Source organism: Puntigrus tetrazona, chromosome 13, assembly GCF_018831695.1.
Source record: "Puntigrus tetrazona isolate hp1 chromosome 13, ASM1883169v1, whole genome shotgun sequence".
Classification (NCBI taxonomy): Eukaryota; Metazoa; Chordata; class Actinopteri; order Cypriniformes; family Cyprinidae; genus Puntigrus; species Puntigrus tetrazona.
Genome location: NC_056711.1, coordinates 11372727 through 11389271, shown reverse-complemented (window position 1 = coordinate 11389271; position 16545 = coordinate 11372727). Strand labels below are relative to the sequence as shown.

The 16545-nt window shown below is 37.3% G+C and overlaps 2 protein-coding genes across 4 annotated transcripts in view; one reads left to right on the top strand and one right to left on the bottom strand.

Moving 5' to 3' along the window:
* Window positions 1-1078: 1078 nt before the first annotated feature.
* On the bottom strand, window positions 1079-10128 carry si:ch211-223a10.1 (probable protein S-acyltransferase 23). 3 transcript variants are annotated; one of them, XM_043254841.1, is made up of 13 exons: window positions 10004-10128; window positions 9859-9930; window positions 9693-9773; window positions 6533-6692; window positions 5536-5671; window positions 5294-5404; window positions 5056-5188; window positions 4547-4725; window positions 4278-4351; window positions 4039-4201; window positions 3854-3936; window positions 3580-3770; window positions 1079-3103 (listed from the first exon to the last, which is right to left on the bottom strand). In XM_043254841.1, exons 4-13 carry the CDS (start codon window positions 6636-6638, stop codon window positions 2645-2647), a joined length of 1635 nt encoding a protein of 544 aa, XP_043110776.1. In that variant the 5' UTR covers window positions 6639-6692; window positions 9693-9773; window positions 9859-9930; window positions 10004-10128; the 3' UTR covers window positions 1079-2644. The 3 variants fall into 3 exon arrangements, with proteins under 3 accessions (XP_043110776.1, XP_043110777.1, XP_043110778.1); XM_043254842.1 differs by lacking the exons at window positions 9859-9930; window positions 10004-10128 and having other exon boundaries at window positions 9693-9787; XM_043254843.1 differs by lacking the exons at window positions 9693-9773; window positions 9859-9930; window positions 10004-10128 and adding an exon at window positions 6820-6834.
* Window positions 6961-16545, top strand: part of wdfy4 (WDFY family member 4) — a 41058-nt gene continuing 31473 nt past the window's right edge. Inside the window, exons 1-13 of the mRNA XM_043254840.1 lie at window positions 6961-7077; window positions 8007-8193; window positions 8983-9228; window positions 10014-10125; window positions 10443-10549; window positions 10801-10953; window positions 11140-11329; window positions 11598-11787; window positions 12454-12614; window positions 13358-13819; window positions 13893-13994; window positions 14372-14562; window positions 15898-16487. Of these exons, the coding sequence (XP_043110775.1) occupies window positions 8173-8193; window positions 8983-9228; window positions 10014-10125; window positions 10443-10549; window positions 10801-10953; window positions 11140-11329; window positions 11598-11787; window positions 12454-12614; window positions 13358-13819; window positions 13893-13994; window positions 14372-14562; window positions 15898-16487 (2525 nt within the window). The 5' untranslated portion in view covers window positions 6961-7077; window positions 8007-8172. The remainder of the gene's footprint in view (window positions 7078-8006; window positions 8194-8982; window positions 9229-10013; window positions 10126-10442; window positions 10550-10800; window positions 10954-11139; window positions 11330-11597; window positions 11788-12453; window positions 12615-13357; window positions 13820-13892; window positions 13995-14371; window positions 14563-15897; window positions 16488-16545) is intronic.

The following is a 16545-nucleotide window of genomic DNA, read 5'->3' as shown; positions in this document are numbered from 1 at the left end:
TGTCCCCTCTCTCTATATTAAAAATAATAGCAATAGTGTTTCTCAAGGGAAAGTTTGTTTCTCCAAAACAAACACTGTGAGTGTTTTTTATTCATTACTCTAGATTAACTAAAGTCTGGCTAAAAATATATACTTAACTTAATAATAAAGGGGAAATTTCCAAAAGCTGAGGTGTAAAATCACAAGGTCAGTAGACTGACAGAGACATCTAAGGAAATGACAACTGCTAATGCAGAAGTGAAAACAGCAGTGAAGTTTGCAAGTGCCACTTATTATGGCCTATTATGCCATTTAGTAGGATGTTTTCCCATACTTAATACTGAATAAACAAATGCAATAAATGAAGAGCAATGATATCAAACAGAGCGAAGTGGTACGTATAACAGTATTACTTTATGGAGTTGAGCCCAGGGCAGTGTAAAATGTGTGATTGCCCTGGAAAAGTCATGTAGTATTAAGTGTAAATAAACATACAAGAGGAAATTATTTTTGAACTGAATGTCTAAATGTAATTTAGACTCCAAGTATAAGCCTGAAACTATCATTAAAATACAAATCGTCTAGCGTGGGACCAAATAAACTAGAAGTAAAATTGAATTATCATTTAATCCAGTAATAGATATAGAGGGAATGAAGATGAGCACATAATGCACCGATTCACCGTGAAAGACTGAAGAGTTTTTGACTAATAAGGAAACAAATGCTTCATACAGACAAAGAATGTGTCTAAGAAAATACAATAAATGCCCTGAATCAAACCCTGGACCGTGAGTATGAGATTTAATTGGCTCTCTTGCATTGCCAGGACTCATAGATAGTATCAGAATGCTTTTACTCATTGCCATGTCACTTAGACCAATGATATAGGTCTGCAGATTCAACCCCCTCGGCAGAAAAATCAATGGAAAATTAGCAAACAGACTACACAGGCCTCGCAGATGATTAATGATGGACACCCATCTTAAAAGCAGGGCTGGGTATGCAACGTCTGTGTCTGCAAATGCTGTCAAGAGAGGCCAGAAGAGAAGAAAAAGCTGATCTGTGTATATATAGTTAAACCCATTCAAACTTATATGATCAAAACTAATCTTTAATTTGTTGAATAATTAAAATCAAATACTTTATCCTGACATAATATACCAGTAAATGACTGGGCATCCATTTTAGGTGCATTGTTTTTACAAATATCTCACTTTGCATATACATTTGACCTCATTCAAATACGTATGTATTTTCAAATTTTATTCAATATTTATTCAAATATATTTCAAAATATTCAATGAGAGATTGATATGTAGACATGAAATGCATGTAGACATGAAATGCATGAATAAAATACATTTAAAATGTTTCCTATAAAAACACATACATTTTTACACATACAAAATTACAATATAGATATAGTAAGACAGTTATAGTAAGACAAGGCAGCGATGACCTCTGTTCATGTAAAACGTTATTACAAAAAAATAATCTAGGTAATATTTTTTTTTCATTTGTTTTTACAAACTATGTGAGTCACAATTTAACAATCTTAAAGCTGCAGCACGTAAGTTTTTTTGGTAAAAATGATCCAAAATCAATATTTGAGTAAGTACAGTACATAACCAGCCAGTGTTCAAATCTAAGCCTTTAGCCTGATTCACAATCAGGTTGTAATAATGCTTTCTAATTTGAGTGGTATAGACAGGTTTTCACAGGAATTTCAAACATGGCACTGCATTATTCTGTAAACATAAAGAAGCTGTCCCGCAAGTACAGGCTATGGCCTCATTCGGCGCATCATTTAATTATGACCTACTCTCACAAAAACTGGAATAATTCAATGTCAAAAAATTATTTAGACCATTTTGAAACACGTGAATGAAATTAAATTATATTCCATTTATATATAAAAAAACAACCAGTTTGAAGGGAGCACAATTTGTTTTTTGGATTAAGAATTTCCTAATACGAAATTTGAATGATTTCACAATTAGATATTAGACTGTACAGAAATTTAAGTCTACATGCTAATACACATTATGCTTATATTCAAGCAATACTGATTAACAGTATGTTAACATAATCTTAGATGTAGTCTAGAATCTGTGATTACTAAATACTACAGGATTCCCACCAGGCAAAATTTACAGACTGCAACTTTAAATTGAGGAAATATTCTCTGTAAATTAAGGCTGGAATATACTATGCAACTTTTAGACTCTTAAGACTTTAAAAGAATTGCTTACATTGTAAATGGTTATAGAAAAAAAATGACACTGTTATTAAAAAAAAGCAAAAAACAAAGTCAGGCCAACCAGCTTCAGCAGATTGGTTTAAAATTTGAAATTGGCTCAATTATTTTTTATTTTACAGTGTAGGCATTATACACAAAATAAATAAAGTTTACTTCAACTGTCACATCACAACTATAATGGAAAAATGCAAGGAGATGAATGAGAAATGGACACATTTGGTCTAAAATTGTGAAATACATAATCTTGACTGTCCAAAATCGGCAACTGACTTTGACTTTCAGAAACTAGTGTCTGCTCATTTAGACTGTATTACAGAGCAACACTTAGACAAAAGTTACATACTCAAGCCTTTACAAACAAAAGTAAAAACTAATCTGTAGCATTAGTTTGTTATTTCAAAGTCTCTATATGTTAAAAGACTGACTGTGCTCCTGTCTTCTCTTCCCCTCAAACAGAAAAGAGAGGATTGTGCCCAGCCGTTGTCTTTTAGAAGGCCCTTTGTGGTTGTACCGCCTAAAGTAGGTAGTGGTTCCCATAGAAATGGCATGAAGCTGCTCAATTAGCAACCATCCCACCCAGGTCAAAGAGAGGAAGTTGAGCAGAGTCAGCAGGAGGACCCAGGCCTCTCTTCCTGCCGCTGAGCCCCAGTCAAACAGCTGCAAGCCTGAGAGTTTCAGGTAGAGGTAATACACCGCACAGAGGATGAAGACGAGGTGAGCCATTACCATAGACATAATGAAGAGGATGAAGATTCGGTGGTTGTCCCGTCCCACACATTGATTAAGGAAGAGGCAGTGGTGGTCATAGTCTTGGATGCACATGTCACACAAACGGCAGTGTTTACAGTTGTCCACTTGGATCAGCTGAAAGAAAATAGCTTGTGCCGTTTTAAAATTTGTAATAACAACAACAAAAATACAGTCTTTATAATATTAATCCAAAATGGCTGTTTCAACCATACAATTTTAAAGAAAACATTTAACTCTTTGAATAAACAACTTCATGTTAATATATGGCAACAAAAAATGATTAAGATCCAGTTCTGTTATTTATTATTTAATATATTTTATAATAAAATATTTCTATTATTATTATAAAGTATAATTTTTTATATGAATTAGTATATTGATTTAATTATTTTAACAACAACTAATAACAATAATAAATAAAATATATTTATTATTTTTGAATATATAAAATGTGATTTAACCATTCCATAACCAAAAATAGTACCAGCCCTCCAAAGAAAACTATTTTGATCACCGACCCAAGTCAATAAAAAAAAATTAAAAATAAAGAAAAGAGAATCAGACATGATACTGGTCAAGTAAGTGCTCACCTCACAGTAAATACAGAATCTGTCTGGGGTCTTTCCAGCTTCTATTAAGTCTCCTATGCTGGAAAACTGGGAATCTGTGTCAGCTTCTTTGAGTTGTCCTGGGTTCTGCTTTAAAACTTTCCAAAAAAGTCCAGCGAGCACACACAAATGGACAAGTGAAACATTCAAGAGAGTATAAGCTGGCCAAAAACGTAAACAGTCAAGGAATAATTGACAAAGCATCCAAAAAAACTTCTGAAAGAGGTTGATGACATGAGCTGTCTGGAAAGGATATTAGGTACAATTTTATAGAGAAAGCAAGCTATGGAATGAATTAGGCCCGCAGTCAGTGTTCCAAGGTAAACAGGGTTTGGTAACCTAAAGTCCAAATGAAAAAGGATTAAAACAGGTCATTATGCAACCATCGTCCTTTATATTAGCAGTAATATCAAATGCAGTTTCCAATCACAAGCCTCTAACCTTTGAAAGCTGCTCAGTCTATGATACTGAGAAAGAACAAATTTTGCCATACAGGGGAAAAGCACTGCAGAAAACATAGCCCCATATTCACCAAGAGCCGCAGCTATAATGAGAACAGCAGCCCCGCTGAGAGACGGTAACAGCAGCATCCAGACGTACATCCCTGCAGAACAGACCATTTCGTGAATTACAGCTGATCAATATCATTACACAACACACTCAAAAGGAAGCAGTGTTACCGTACGAGTCCTTAGGAACCAGATCTTTTGGTCGTTGACTGAAATGCGTCAACATCCTCGAGAGCTGCCGATGTCTACATAAATATTAGAGGGGAAAAAAAAGCAGATATAATCTTGTTCTGTTAACAAATTTAAACTTAAACTAACAATAATCAAAACAAACAGAGAATTGTCAGTTGTTTTTTATGTGCCCTACTAAACTAACACTAAACATTAACTGCAGTGAAGATTATATATTGATTACTAAAAACCGAGACTTCTCAACAGACCTAAATGTATTCCCTTGATTACAGAGGTCTAGAGGTGTGAGGCCAGTGTGGTTTTTCATGTGTAAAATGTGGAGTCCAGCACTCTTCAACAGTAGCCAGCACACCTCAATCATGCCTTTCTCTGCAGCCACGTGAAGTGCTGTCGCCCCCTGGTGGTCAACCGCCTCTGGCCTGCATCTCTGGTTAAAGATTTAAGCAAAAGTGGCTACAAATCAGAAATTCAGCAAAAAGACGTGCAAGCATTTAATAAACTAGGATTTCCGAAATAAAAACGATTAGAAATGAACTGTGATTTATACATTTTAAAAGAGTAGCTTTAAAATATATAGTAATTTAAGACAATGATGGTCTCTTTAAATGTTAGCAAAAAAAACCTGAAAATATTTTCCACACAGGAGCAATTTCTAGCAGTTTTCAGGCAGTCTGCATCCTCCTGTATGTGTTTTAGTGCCTATTTCCTCCCAGCGTACCCTGTAAGAGAACTACAATCAATGCTGTAAGGTGCTTACATTAGCTCTAAGGAGATAGCGGACTACGTCAGAATTGCCTGTGGAAGCTGCCAAATGCAGCGGGGTGACCTTATAGTAATCTGTATCCGTGAAGTGGAACATTCCAGTCTCCCACAGATACTGCGTGGCAATTCTGAGAAGGAAGAACAAAGAGAACATGCAACGGTATATTTGAGTGTGCAGTAAACACCAAAACTACAGTTTTGATCATTCTAGCCTAACAGGCCCATTTACTTACACGCTTCCACCGCCAACTGCATGATGAAGGGATGTTTTTCCTTGCTCATCCACTGCGTGTAAGTCTGCACCGTGCTGCATCATTTTTTGCATGACATAAATATTGCCATTTCTGTTAGAAAAACACAATACAGTAAGCCCTCTTCATGGGACCCTGGCGTAATGATCTTTCGGGAGAAGCAAAGTTTATGATGGATGCTTTAATTAAATTTACAAACATAAGACGGATGAGGTCTCTTGTACCTGCAAGCAAAGTGAAAAGGGGTTTGTCCTGCATCACAGGGAATGTTCGGATCAGCGCCGCTGTTCAGCAGAAGCTCAGCCATTGGCCGGTTCCCATGGAGAGCAGCAAAGTGAAGGGCCGTGAAACCTCCCCAACCTGTGAAAAAGTTTACATCAACCACTAACCTTGAAACACAAATGTCACGCTGCTGGGTTTTTGACTATCCTAAACAATTAACATGGACATAACTCATCAGCTATAAGAGTTTATAGTCAAGTCAGTTAGTTCGAATTATTTTTTTTTTCCTTGTCTTTTTTCTTTTCAATCTTTTATAAAACTGAAATACCCATTTAGTAAACACGACAGGCTTCTTAATCATTAGTCATCCAGGACGTGACATGTTTTGTGGTATTATTTGGTTTGCCTTGCTTTTATAACATTCTAGCCAGTCACATTATAGAAATCAATATTATGTAGCTATAAACATAATTGCAAACATTTCAAAGACGTCAAAAATGTCATACTCGTGTAATAACTCAAATTCTATTGCTGAACATTATTATGATTTTCATTCTGCTGTCCAATTTTGTAAATACATTATAATAAATTTAGATACAGTATATAGTTTGCAGAAAAACCTAAAGCATTTACAATTGCATTGTGGTAATAACTGTATGATATTTTAAAAAGAAAAGAAAAGTACTAAATGGTTATCGTTCGTCGTCGTAGAACATCATACTAAATGTAACAGGTCTCTGAAACGGACTGCTAGATGATGCATCGCTATTAAAGCGACAAATACATTAAACTTATCGAAAATCTAGCCATTTCTTTAATCTGGTGACCATAAATAAGTAATAAAGCACACGATGGGTGGGTGAAAGAATGGAAAAAACCCGCTTACTTGACCTGAATAGGATCAGGAAGGATAAAGTGAAATGTTAAGGTAGATCAGTACAATCTATGTCATCATCTGACACTGATCAATTACAGCCCCCTTCAAAACAAAGGAATTACCTTTTTGTTTCAAAACACCTCGATCCTGCTGTAATAAATGGGAAACCCGATCGATTTCCCCCCGTTGAATCGATTCAAACACACAACTTCCTGAAGCATGCAGCATTCTGCCACCGTGTATTTACGCCTTCTTCTCCACGCTGAAGAAACTCTCGACCAACTGCAGGAAATGCATTACAAAGGATATCTTAATTGCAGATAGGTCTACGTACACCATAACATCATCCTGTTATATTATAACGCAGTCGATAAGCGAGCGAATCTGATAATATGTAAATATGCCGTACTGATTGAAGGGAAACCCCGCCCTCTGTGGATGGGGTTTATATTCAACCAATGAACGGAGGGGAATAGCTAATGTTTCCGCTAGAGGGCGCTCGGCGGCCAAAAGTCTCAGTCACAATAAAATACAATCGTTTAAAATATGCAGAAGATTTAAATGCAAAGACGGGTATAATCATATACTACATATATAATCTTACTCCAGCAATCAGAGAGAGAGAGAGAGATTGGTTCAGCTCCACCAGCGCGGAGAAACGTCACAGGTACCGCAGTCCGCTACAAATGTCTTTATAAAATTGTAGACGTAAATAACACCACTAAAACTTACTTATTTTATGAATAAGGAGAAAATAAATACAAAGAATATGCCAATTAGAATCAAGTTCCGTGTGCTAAGCCCACTAATAGAGAATAGTCACATTTTCCCATTCTGCCTACTCATTTCTATGTGTTTTTAGCGTAGCAAATTAAAATGTGTTATAAACCTAAAGTTTACAATAGTTTAATTTTAGAAAGTCACTTGCGCTCAAAATAAGGGGCACAATATCTATTTTTGTCTGACTGTCTGTAAGTAAGTGTGTATGTGGGTTCATTTAGTTATTTTAACTAATCTAACTAAACTAGCCAAGGGCTTGATTTTTATATAAGGATAATCGCGCTCGACTTTTTGTGAATTGATGACTTTACGATCGGCATGTAAACTCAACATCAAAAACCATAGGAAAAGAGGCACACCTATTTGTTAAATGCTACACTTATCTAAACATGCGACATGTTTTAGATAATTGAATAGAATAAACACGTTTATTCCATTATCTTGTTTAGCCAGTTATTTGATTTTCATTGTCCTTATTTTAGAAATGTTCTTTCCATCTTTAACAGTTTCCACGTTGTCTACTCATGTTTTTTCTTAAATCGCCACATGGTGTCACTGTTGCTCAACATCATAATTTTCGAGAGCTCAATTTACTCGAAGAAAATTACTACCGCTTTAAACCCGGGAAGGCGTAGACACTATTTACGTTTCCTCAAACTCATTTTTGATTGGTGGATTTCTTTTTTGCAATAACAGAACTATAATCAGACATATTGCTTCAATGAAGGCTTCTTGACTTGATCCTGCCTTGTCTATTGAAGTGTTGAAAACACACGCGCGCGCGCAAGAAAGTTCCCGTTCTCCTTTTTTCACTAGGAAGTAAGGCACATGACCGGGCGCAGCTGATGTCAGAGACTCAGGCTGTGCAAAGTTCAGTCAACCAGATTAGGAGGCATGTCTCAGCCGGCCACTCACTGAGTGCTGTGACATGGGAAGCCAGAAAAAAACTTTCTGCGTGCACAAGCCTTAGCAAAGACTTGAGATGCCACCCACCAAACAGCAGGTATGTGTGGGGTTACAGACTGATAAACTGGAGTTTTGCCTGGGGTTCAAATTAGTTTGAGAGGCTAAGTCACATATAACATACTCGTTTTGACAGCTGTTGTTGTGAGCTTTGCGTGCTGTCACAGTTCATTTTTATTTCTCGTTTCCATTCCAAGCTTTTCTGTTGCTTGGAGACTCAGCCCCAGAAGGGCCACACTGTAAAGCTAAAAATAAACAAGGAAGCTTGACTGATTTTTAGCTAGATAGTTTGAAAGGCATGATTTGTTTGTCCTCAAACTAATTTGTTTGCATCAGGTTTAAACATTCAAGCAGTAGACAAGCCGGCTACTATGGGGCCTTAATATTTATCGCAGTCAAAGCTTTGATTCAAATAATGAGATGACATTCATGTGCTGTATTTAGCTACTGAGTGAATAACCTGGCGGGAATGCGCAGTGCAAACATGTCATTTCTTCAGGAATGTGAATTGTCCTCCCCGTAGCAAAACAGGCTCTTGTCTTGACATCACAAGATCCCATTAACATGTGAACAGCTGATTGTAAGTTACAGGAAAACCCTCCAACTTACTGCTGGAAGATAGTTACAGATTCGCCTTTTAACTGTTTAACTGTTCGCCTTTTTAAGTTTATTGGCAGGCACTTCAGCTTCAGTGTTTATATCGTACGTTTCTTTGTTGCAGCCAAATTCCAAATCAGCCAAATTCTTTTGCTCAGAGCGTTTAATCAGAACAAAGCCTCCAGGTGTTTCACCATTATAATTTTTTTTAAAAATGTGTTTATTTTTTAAGGAGCCAGCTGGAGAAATGGACAGAATCAATAAGGAGAATGGGGAACTTAGCGCGTCAGGGGAGAGTTCAGAGAGCATAGAAGTGAAAACTGCACAAATCCAAAGTGAGACAAATGGGGACCTGAAAGCACATGAGGATCCAGTGCTGCTTCTGAAAGATCAACTAACTCGGCTGGGTACTATAAGTCAACGGTCACCAGAACAAAGAGACCAAGAGCTCACCCAAGTTCTGCTTCTGTTCATCCAGGTACATAAAAGTACAGTTGATCAAACATTATCTATTGGCAGTCTTTCAAATATAATTAATTGTTTAATTTAAATGCAAATATATAGACATATTTTACAAACACTCACACATACACACTACATGGTCAAATGTTTGTGGCTGGTAATGTTTTTGAAAATAATCATGCTATTTATTATTTTGTGGAAACTGATAAAACACTTGATATATAATGCATTTTGGTCATATTGTGATTGGATGAAAAGTTTGTCCCTTTTACAAAGGCGTATAGCATCAGACCAACACAGATTAAACTAACTCTTGCATTTCCTGTTTAAATTCAAGCAGCACTCTGTCACTACAAGTTAAATGGTCTAGTTTGCCTCTGTATTGACAAACACACATGACCCACTGAAATGCAATCACGCTCACAGGCTTAGTGTGTGTGCATGTGTGGGGGTTTACACACGTGTGACTCGTTAACTTACAACTCCTGGATTCCTACTGGGATTTAACCAACCATAGAGTAAGGAGTAAGGCACCACATCCACTTGGAAAGTCCCACAGAGCTAGGAGTTGAAGTTGGGAAAGTTGAAATATTTACACAGCTTAGGGAAATGAAACTTGTGTTGCTATGAAAATATTAATTGTTACCTTCTGATTAGTTGTATTTGTTTCTTCTTTGTGGTAAGTGCTAATCATGCTGTGCGTTCACTGTTAACAAGCCTTCGTGAGAAATATGTCATTAAACATAACAAACCTAATTTATCGTGTTAGCAGAAATAATTATTCTACTTACTCTTGATAAGGTCTCGGAGAGCAGCAGTGTCCTTGAAGATCTGAACCTTCAGGGCTTGGCACTGCAGGTTGGAGAAGCTCTTGTCTCTCATATACAGCAGAGAGTGTCAGAAAAGCCTGCAGGTACCCAAAAATAACATTTGCAAAGGTATAATGGCAGTGGCACTGGTGAGGTCACTAAAAGCCAAACAACTGTCAAACTGAGAGATTCGGTTGGTGTTTGATGGGAAGTTGCTTACTTCTTTATTACACAAACATGTGGCAAAATCTGTTGCATGATAATGTTTACAGTTTTTGCTGTTGCTTTTGTGTTTATTCTTTATTTTGGTGTTTAGCTGAAATTATTATTATTACTACCATACTTATCTTTTGTGTTCGGATCTGAGATCGAATGGTTTTAATTGTGCCGTCTCTTGCTTTTATGGCTTTGTTTAAAATAGAGGAAGCCCGATATGAAGTGGAGCAGTTGTTTCAGAGGTCAGAGGTCAGAAGCAACCAAGGATGGCTTCTGCTCAAGTCAATATCTCTTTTGTCTACCAGAGACTCTGTAAGTTTTACTATATTATGTTATATTGTATTTATGCATTCAGCTCTATAATTACATTGCTAATTGTTTTAGTAATAACTGCACATTTTGTTCCTGATTATTTGCTCATGATTGTTGAAAAAAGTATTCTGTTCAGTTTGTAGATCCCTTCAGTAGATCTGTCATGGAACGCATTTCTTTGTTTGACAAGACAGAAACCCTGTTTAGTAATGTTTTTACATTTGACAGGACGTTCTTATGTTCTTTAACAGGCGGTTGGGGTTATGATCAAGACAGGTCTTCCGGCATCATTAGTCAAGTGTCTTTATCTGCTTGTAGCTTTGCCTCCCCGAAAAGAGAGCTTTGTCTCTCATGAGGATGTCAAAGAGGAAGTCAAATGCACTTTTCAGGAGACTTTTACTCAGGTTTTTGATAGGTTTTGTTTTCTAATTCTAATCAGTTACACCACAAATGCTCAATTTGTGTATCAAAATGATATAATGTTTCCCCATTAGTACATTATACAAAGTTTGCATGCATATATAAAATATTTAATGCACTGGTGTCAAACTAACAGAAATATTTCTCTTTAAACCTTCACCTCTGCTCAGGTGTTTTTGCAGCTGTGCAGGCATGTGCGTTTCGTGAAGGTGCTGTTGGAGGCTCAGGAGCTTTCAAGTGTGATCATCTCTCTCACCCTACTGTGGGATCAGTGTAGCCCCTCATGGAGACAGCAGGCATCTCGTGTGCTCAGAGCAGTGTCTGCTGCACAAACTCACAACACTGTACCTGCACTGCAAGGTCAAAAAGTGCACACACAAGTCTTCTGATCACATAATGTTTTATTAACTGGAGATCTTTATTAGATCTAAGCGGGGCTTCAGTTAAAAAAAATCAAATAAGAAAGTTTGGGGACATCTTGTGACAACAAGAACAAATCTGCAGACTAATTAAGGGGACTTAGTTCCAGAATTTTTTAGTGATGCTTATTTGAATTGTGTATACTTCAGATACTTAATACTACAAGTGTATTACTATTTACACTTATTTTGGTGTTTTTTTTCTTTAGCTAGTAACTGCATGAAGATCTGCATCCAGAACATGCATAAGATCAGTGAGAACGTCCCTGGTCATATTCTATCTGAGGTGGCCGTGAGCGTTTTCAGCTTCGTGAAGGACTCTTATGCCATCAGCCCTGCACTTTTTGAAGAATTTGAGAACAATGATGGCTATGGCATCTTTCAGGCCATCTTGTTACGGTAAATTTATGATTTTGGGTTAGGAGGGTCTTGAATATAATAAGGGACTGCCACTAAAAATAATGCAGATGTGAAAGGCTCACAACTAAAGACTAAATGTCCTTGATGCATTAACAAGCATGTTGACATACATCTTCGGAAAAATAATTTGCATACTTAATTTTTAGGTACTTTCCATTCGTTTCTATAACTCTCTTTTTTCCTCTCAGTCTCAACTCCTTCCTCCTGAAAGTTTCTTTTTGAATGCTGCAGAATTCAATAATTAAAGAGCTCGTAATGAGATCAGCAGTAAATTGAGCTCAATCACATTACTGATCATGCCAGCTCGCTCTAGCTCACTGTGTCTGTTTCCTCGCAGCAAGGGTGACTGCAGGACAAGACTGCCCTTACTAAACAATGGGTCTCATTCACTAAGCATGCGTACGCACGTATTTGTTTGTAAAACCTGTGTAAAAACATTATTTTGTTTGTGCTTATATCCACATGATCCTTCAGAAATCATCTTTTTACTATAACTTTTGATTAGTTTAATAGGTTCTAGTTAAGTAAAAGTATAAATAATTTTTTTCAGAACTATTTTACCAACCCCAAACATTTAAACAGTAGCGTTCATTCATGCTGTGTTTACTTGGGAAGGACGTATTGACATATGTTTGCCTTCTGCAGCTGTGAGGAGGAAGTGACAGAGGAGCACTTGCTAGCCATTCAAGACCTTCTAGGCCTCATTGCGTCATTTACACTTTTTGGCAAGGCTGAGCTGAAGGTTGCCATATGTGTGAACAACCCCCAACCACAAGGCTTCAAGTTCGACCCCACCCTGACTAACGGTAAGCCGCCATGACAGACAGTGAGTGCCACTCTGCATCTCTTCTCAACCACCTCATGGTAACGCCACAGAAAAGGCAATTATGTCCAGGATGATGAAGTGTAGCTCTCCTCACTAACCCGGTTAACACACCCTGCATCCATTCTCCTCATCCATACAACATTTCTCCATTCATCACACCTAGAGCACCTCACTCCTGAGAGAGAGAAAAATAGCCCCTTTTTTAACCTTTATTTCATTTGGCTTTGATGTGATTTTAATTATGGGTGAAATTCAATCGTATTACTCTCTGCAGCTATATTTATTTTATAAACATCGGATCATCTTTTTCCAAATAGCCAATCAGTCTTTTTCATGTGCTGACGCATTTATTTTTTCATATACTGTAGTTCTAAATGTGGTTTAACTTCTTTAATGCATGCTATTTCACACATTTTCACTATAAGTATAAGTGTGATACATAAATGTGGTACTTGATACTTTAGTTTCTCATTTGCATGAGCTCATTGGTTTATGTAATGGCATTGAGAATGCTATTGTCTCACTGTATATTGGAGCTGCTTTTTATTTTATTTTATTTTTTTGCTTTACAAAATTGTTTTTAGAACTTTTTCAAAAGTTTAATTGTATTCTAATTGTATTAATTTTTTTACTGTACATTTTTTTTTTCTATGAAAAGTCTGTAAATAGTTGCTTCTTTTTGTCCCTTACTTTCTGCTTGCCTGACTTTCTTTATATCTTCAGGTTCGCCCGTGAAGAACCTTACAGCGTTTAAAATCATCCAGTCTTCCTTCTTGCGCTCATGCAACACAGTGATCTGCGGTCAAATCCTGCGCACAATCCAGATGATCTGGTCTTGGGAAAAGGCTAACTTTTTCCTGCTGGAGTGGTCTCTGCAGTCGCTGGCTCAGCTGGCTGAGTGTGTTTGGCAGAAATCGCCACCTGTTCACCTCATTTTCTTCGAACTGCTTGAGACCGTCATCTTCCAGCTCTCCTACATCCCACACGAAACCATCAGAAAGGTCCAAGCTATGTTAAAGCAGGGTTGTTCAGAGGCCTTTAACGTTGCAGCTCTGGACTGCTTCTACAGGCTCATCATGCACAGCGGATTGCTGTCTGAAGTCCTAAGTGATGGAGGACTGATGGAACAACTGTTGTTTGAGCTTAAACGAAGGGCAAAAATAATCAGAAAGGCTGGTGTTGCAGGTAAGTCTTTTGGTTTTTAGACAATTTGGAATGAAGATGCCTGATTCTGAATTGAGGTCTTATTTATTGATAGAGAATGAATCTGAGGAGAAGGCTGATAGTTACGAGAGGATGTTGACCTCCAACATTTTAAATGTGGTTGCAGCCCTGGCCTTCCAGTCAGTCCGAAACACTGGTTAGTTGAAGTAATTTTCTTTATAACATTTTTTTATTATTGAGGTTGAAGTGAAGTGTATTGGTGTACTTTTTTCAATGATTGTTTTGTATATTTATTTTAATGTGCCATTTTTTTGAGAAATCTACTGTGACAGTTGTTTGCAGTGTGTGGAGGAGATAATTACAATAAACTGAAATAAAGTTTAAAAACGTTCTAATTAAAATAGATAAATAATGAATATAGCTAAATAAAGAATACATTTATTAAAGTTTGAATAAATAACTTAAGAAAAAATGGTACAAATATGTGTCAAATATGTACAATTTGAGGTAAGGAGTTTGAAACCACAGTGCTTCAGTATACTGTATCTGATCATTCTCTTTGTGATCTCTTAGTGTTTATCAGGGACTTGGGGATGATTCCTTATGTCAAGATCTTTCTGGATGTTGAGCAGTTCCGCAGTCCTGCTTTGTGCATCCTGGAGCAGCTGTCAGAGGTCAATCCTGAGGAATACATGAGCACCGCCATCGGAGCCCTCTGCTCCTCCACTGAGAGCGAGATCAGACTCAAACAGGATCTCTTGCAGGTATATATTCCATTGCTGCTTTTTATTTTTTGGCTAACCTGCATGCTTACTCGCACGTGCCTGCCGAAAGGGCAGTTTTCCATATGAATTTATTACTCCCTGGGTTTTCCTGATTTCTTACACCTGTAAACATGTTGAAATACAAGTCATGGTTTATTTCAAAGCACGATTGGGTTATAACTGAGAAGACTCCTACTAAAACTAAACTGAGCTCAGGTACCTTCACATGTACCTGTCTGTAAATTCAGCTTCCATTCTTAATTCTAACAAATTCTAACATGGTTAAAACATAATGAGCCGGTGAATTTATTATATCAGCTTTTGGGAGCCTGATTCCATTATAGCCAAATTCAGATTGATTTGCTAATATACTGTTAGCTGTTAACTCAAGCTTCATTTGATTAAGCTTGCAGCCTTGTGGTGCGACACACACAAAATTATGAGGAATATCAGATCAGAGAATGTGAGAGAAATCCAATTATGCATAACTATGTTATTCAGTTACTGTACATGTCCATTTTTTAGATTCAAGCGCAGGAATACTAACCTGCAGACCATTAAAGTGTAACTGGGTTAAGGCTGCTGACAATTGGATTCACCCCGACCACTCTGTGAAATGTGTCAAAGCCATTCTGATTACTTCTATTGGTCCTAATTAGGTTTAGTCTCCATTTTATGACACATTAGCTCTTTGATGTATTAGCATGGTAGATTGAATAAGGGTTAATCCATTTTGTTCTAGGCTCTTCGGTACAGGAGACCCCTCCCGTTTCCCTTTTCATAGTGATGCATTATATCCAAACAGATATTCTGAACACATCCTAGGTATAGGCATAATAACAGACAAAGTAACTAATTCCAGTGATATTGCTGATTGAAAAGAATTAACATCAGAAGTACATTACTGTTGAGAAGTATGATGTGACTAAAACATTGTTTTTCTTTTATTCTGCAATAATTACATTGATCAAAGTAACACTAAATACACTTATAATGCTGCAAACTATTCTTATAACATTTTTAATTTTATAAATATAAATTACAAATTTTATAAATGCTTTACATTAATCAAAGTATCCTAAAATAAGTCTTAAGCAGCACAACGGTTTTCAATATTAATAATTAAAAGTAATGTTATCAAAGCAGGAAATCAGCATATTAGCATATCAGCATGCTGACTGCCAAAAATGTTAATAATATTTCACATTTTTACCATATTTTTGATGTATTAAATACAATCTTAGTGATCATAAGTTAAAAAAGTTAAAAAAACACCTTAACAACCCCATAGTGTACTTGTAATAATCCCTTTCCTTGTATCTTACCTTTGGACAGTCTATCATGAAAGTTCTGGAAAACCCAAACAGCTGGAATGCCTTTCGCACTTCTGGAGGCTTTACTGGACTGCTTTCCATAGTTGTGGACATGGAAGGATCTCTGTTAGAGGCACCAGTGGGACCTTGGGCCTCATTGAGCCGCCAGAGCATCGTTGACCTGCTGCTCCTGACCCTACACACCCTTGCTCTCGCTGTGCACGTGCACCCCGTCAACGCCCACTTTTTCCACACAAACGGAGTCTGCGAGAAGCTGGGTGATGCCCTGCTGCAGCTGGGCTGTTTCAAGGGAGGGATCCCTATGGAAACGCACAAAGAAAACTCAGACTGCAGGACTTTCCAGCAGTTTGTGGAGGCGGTGGAGAGGCCAGAGCCTCAGTTGCCACCACCTTTAGGAGACTGTGTTAAACTCCTGGCTTTCCTGGAGCAATTTGCTACTGCTGTGAGCTTGGCTGGAGATCAATGCACAAGATTACAGGATAATAATGAGGCTGATGAAAGTCAGAGGATGGGGGAGCCATCCAGTAAGGATGAGACGTTAAATCGCTCTAGGGATGCAAGTGTTTCATTCGTGTCAGCAGATTCTGGGAGGTTGGTACTCTCAATCAATTGTATATACAGTATTTATAGATATTAGATTGCTGCCTGG

Bases quoted from the DNA above. Each gene is read 5' to 3' on its own strand.
- si:ch211-223a10.1 (XM_043254841.1), bottom strand. From the start codon at position 6,638: ATGCTGCATGCTTCAGGAAGTTGTGTGTTTGAATCGATTCAACGGGGG. The intron at 3,937-4,038 runs GTTAGAGGCTTG...TTTGGACTTTAG, and splicing joins AGACTGAGCAGCTTTCAAAG to GTTACCAAACCCTGTTTACC. The intron at 3,771-3,853 runs ATATCCTTTCCA...TTGACTGTTTAC, and splicing joins TCTCTATAAAATTGTACCTA to GTTTTTGGCCAGCTTATACT.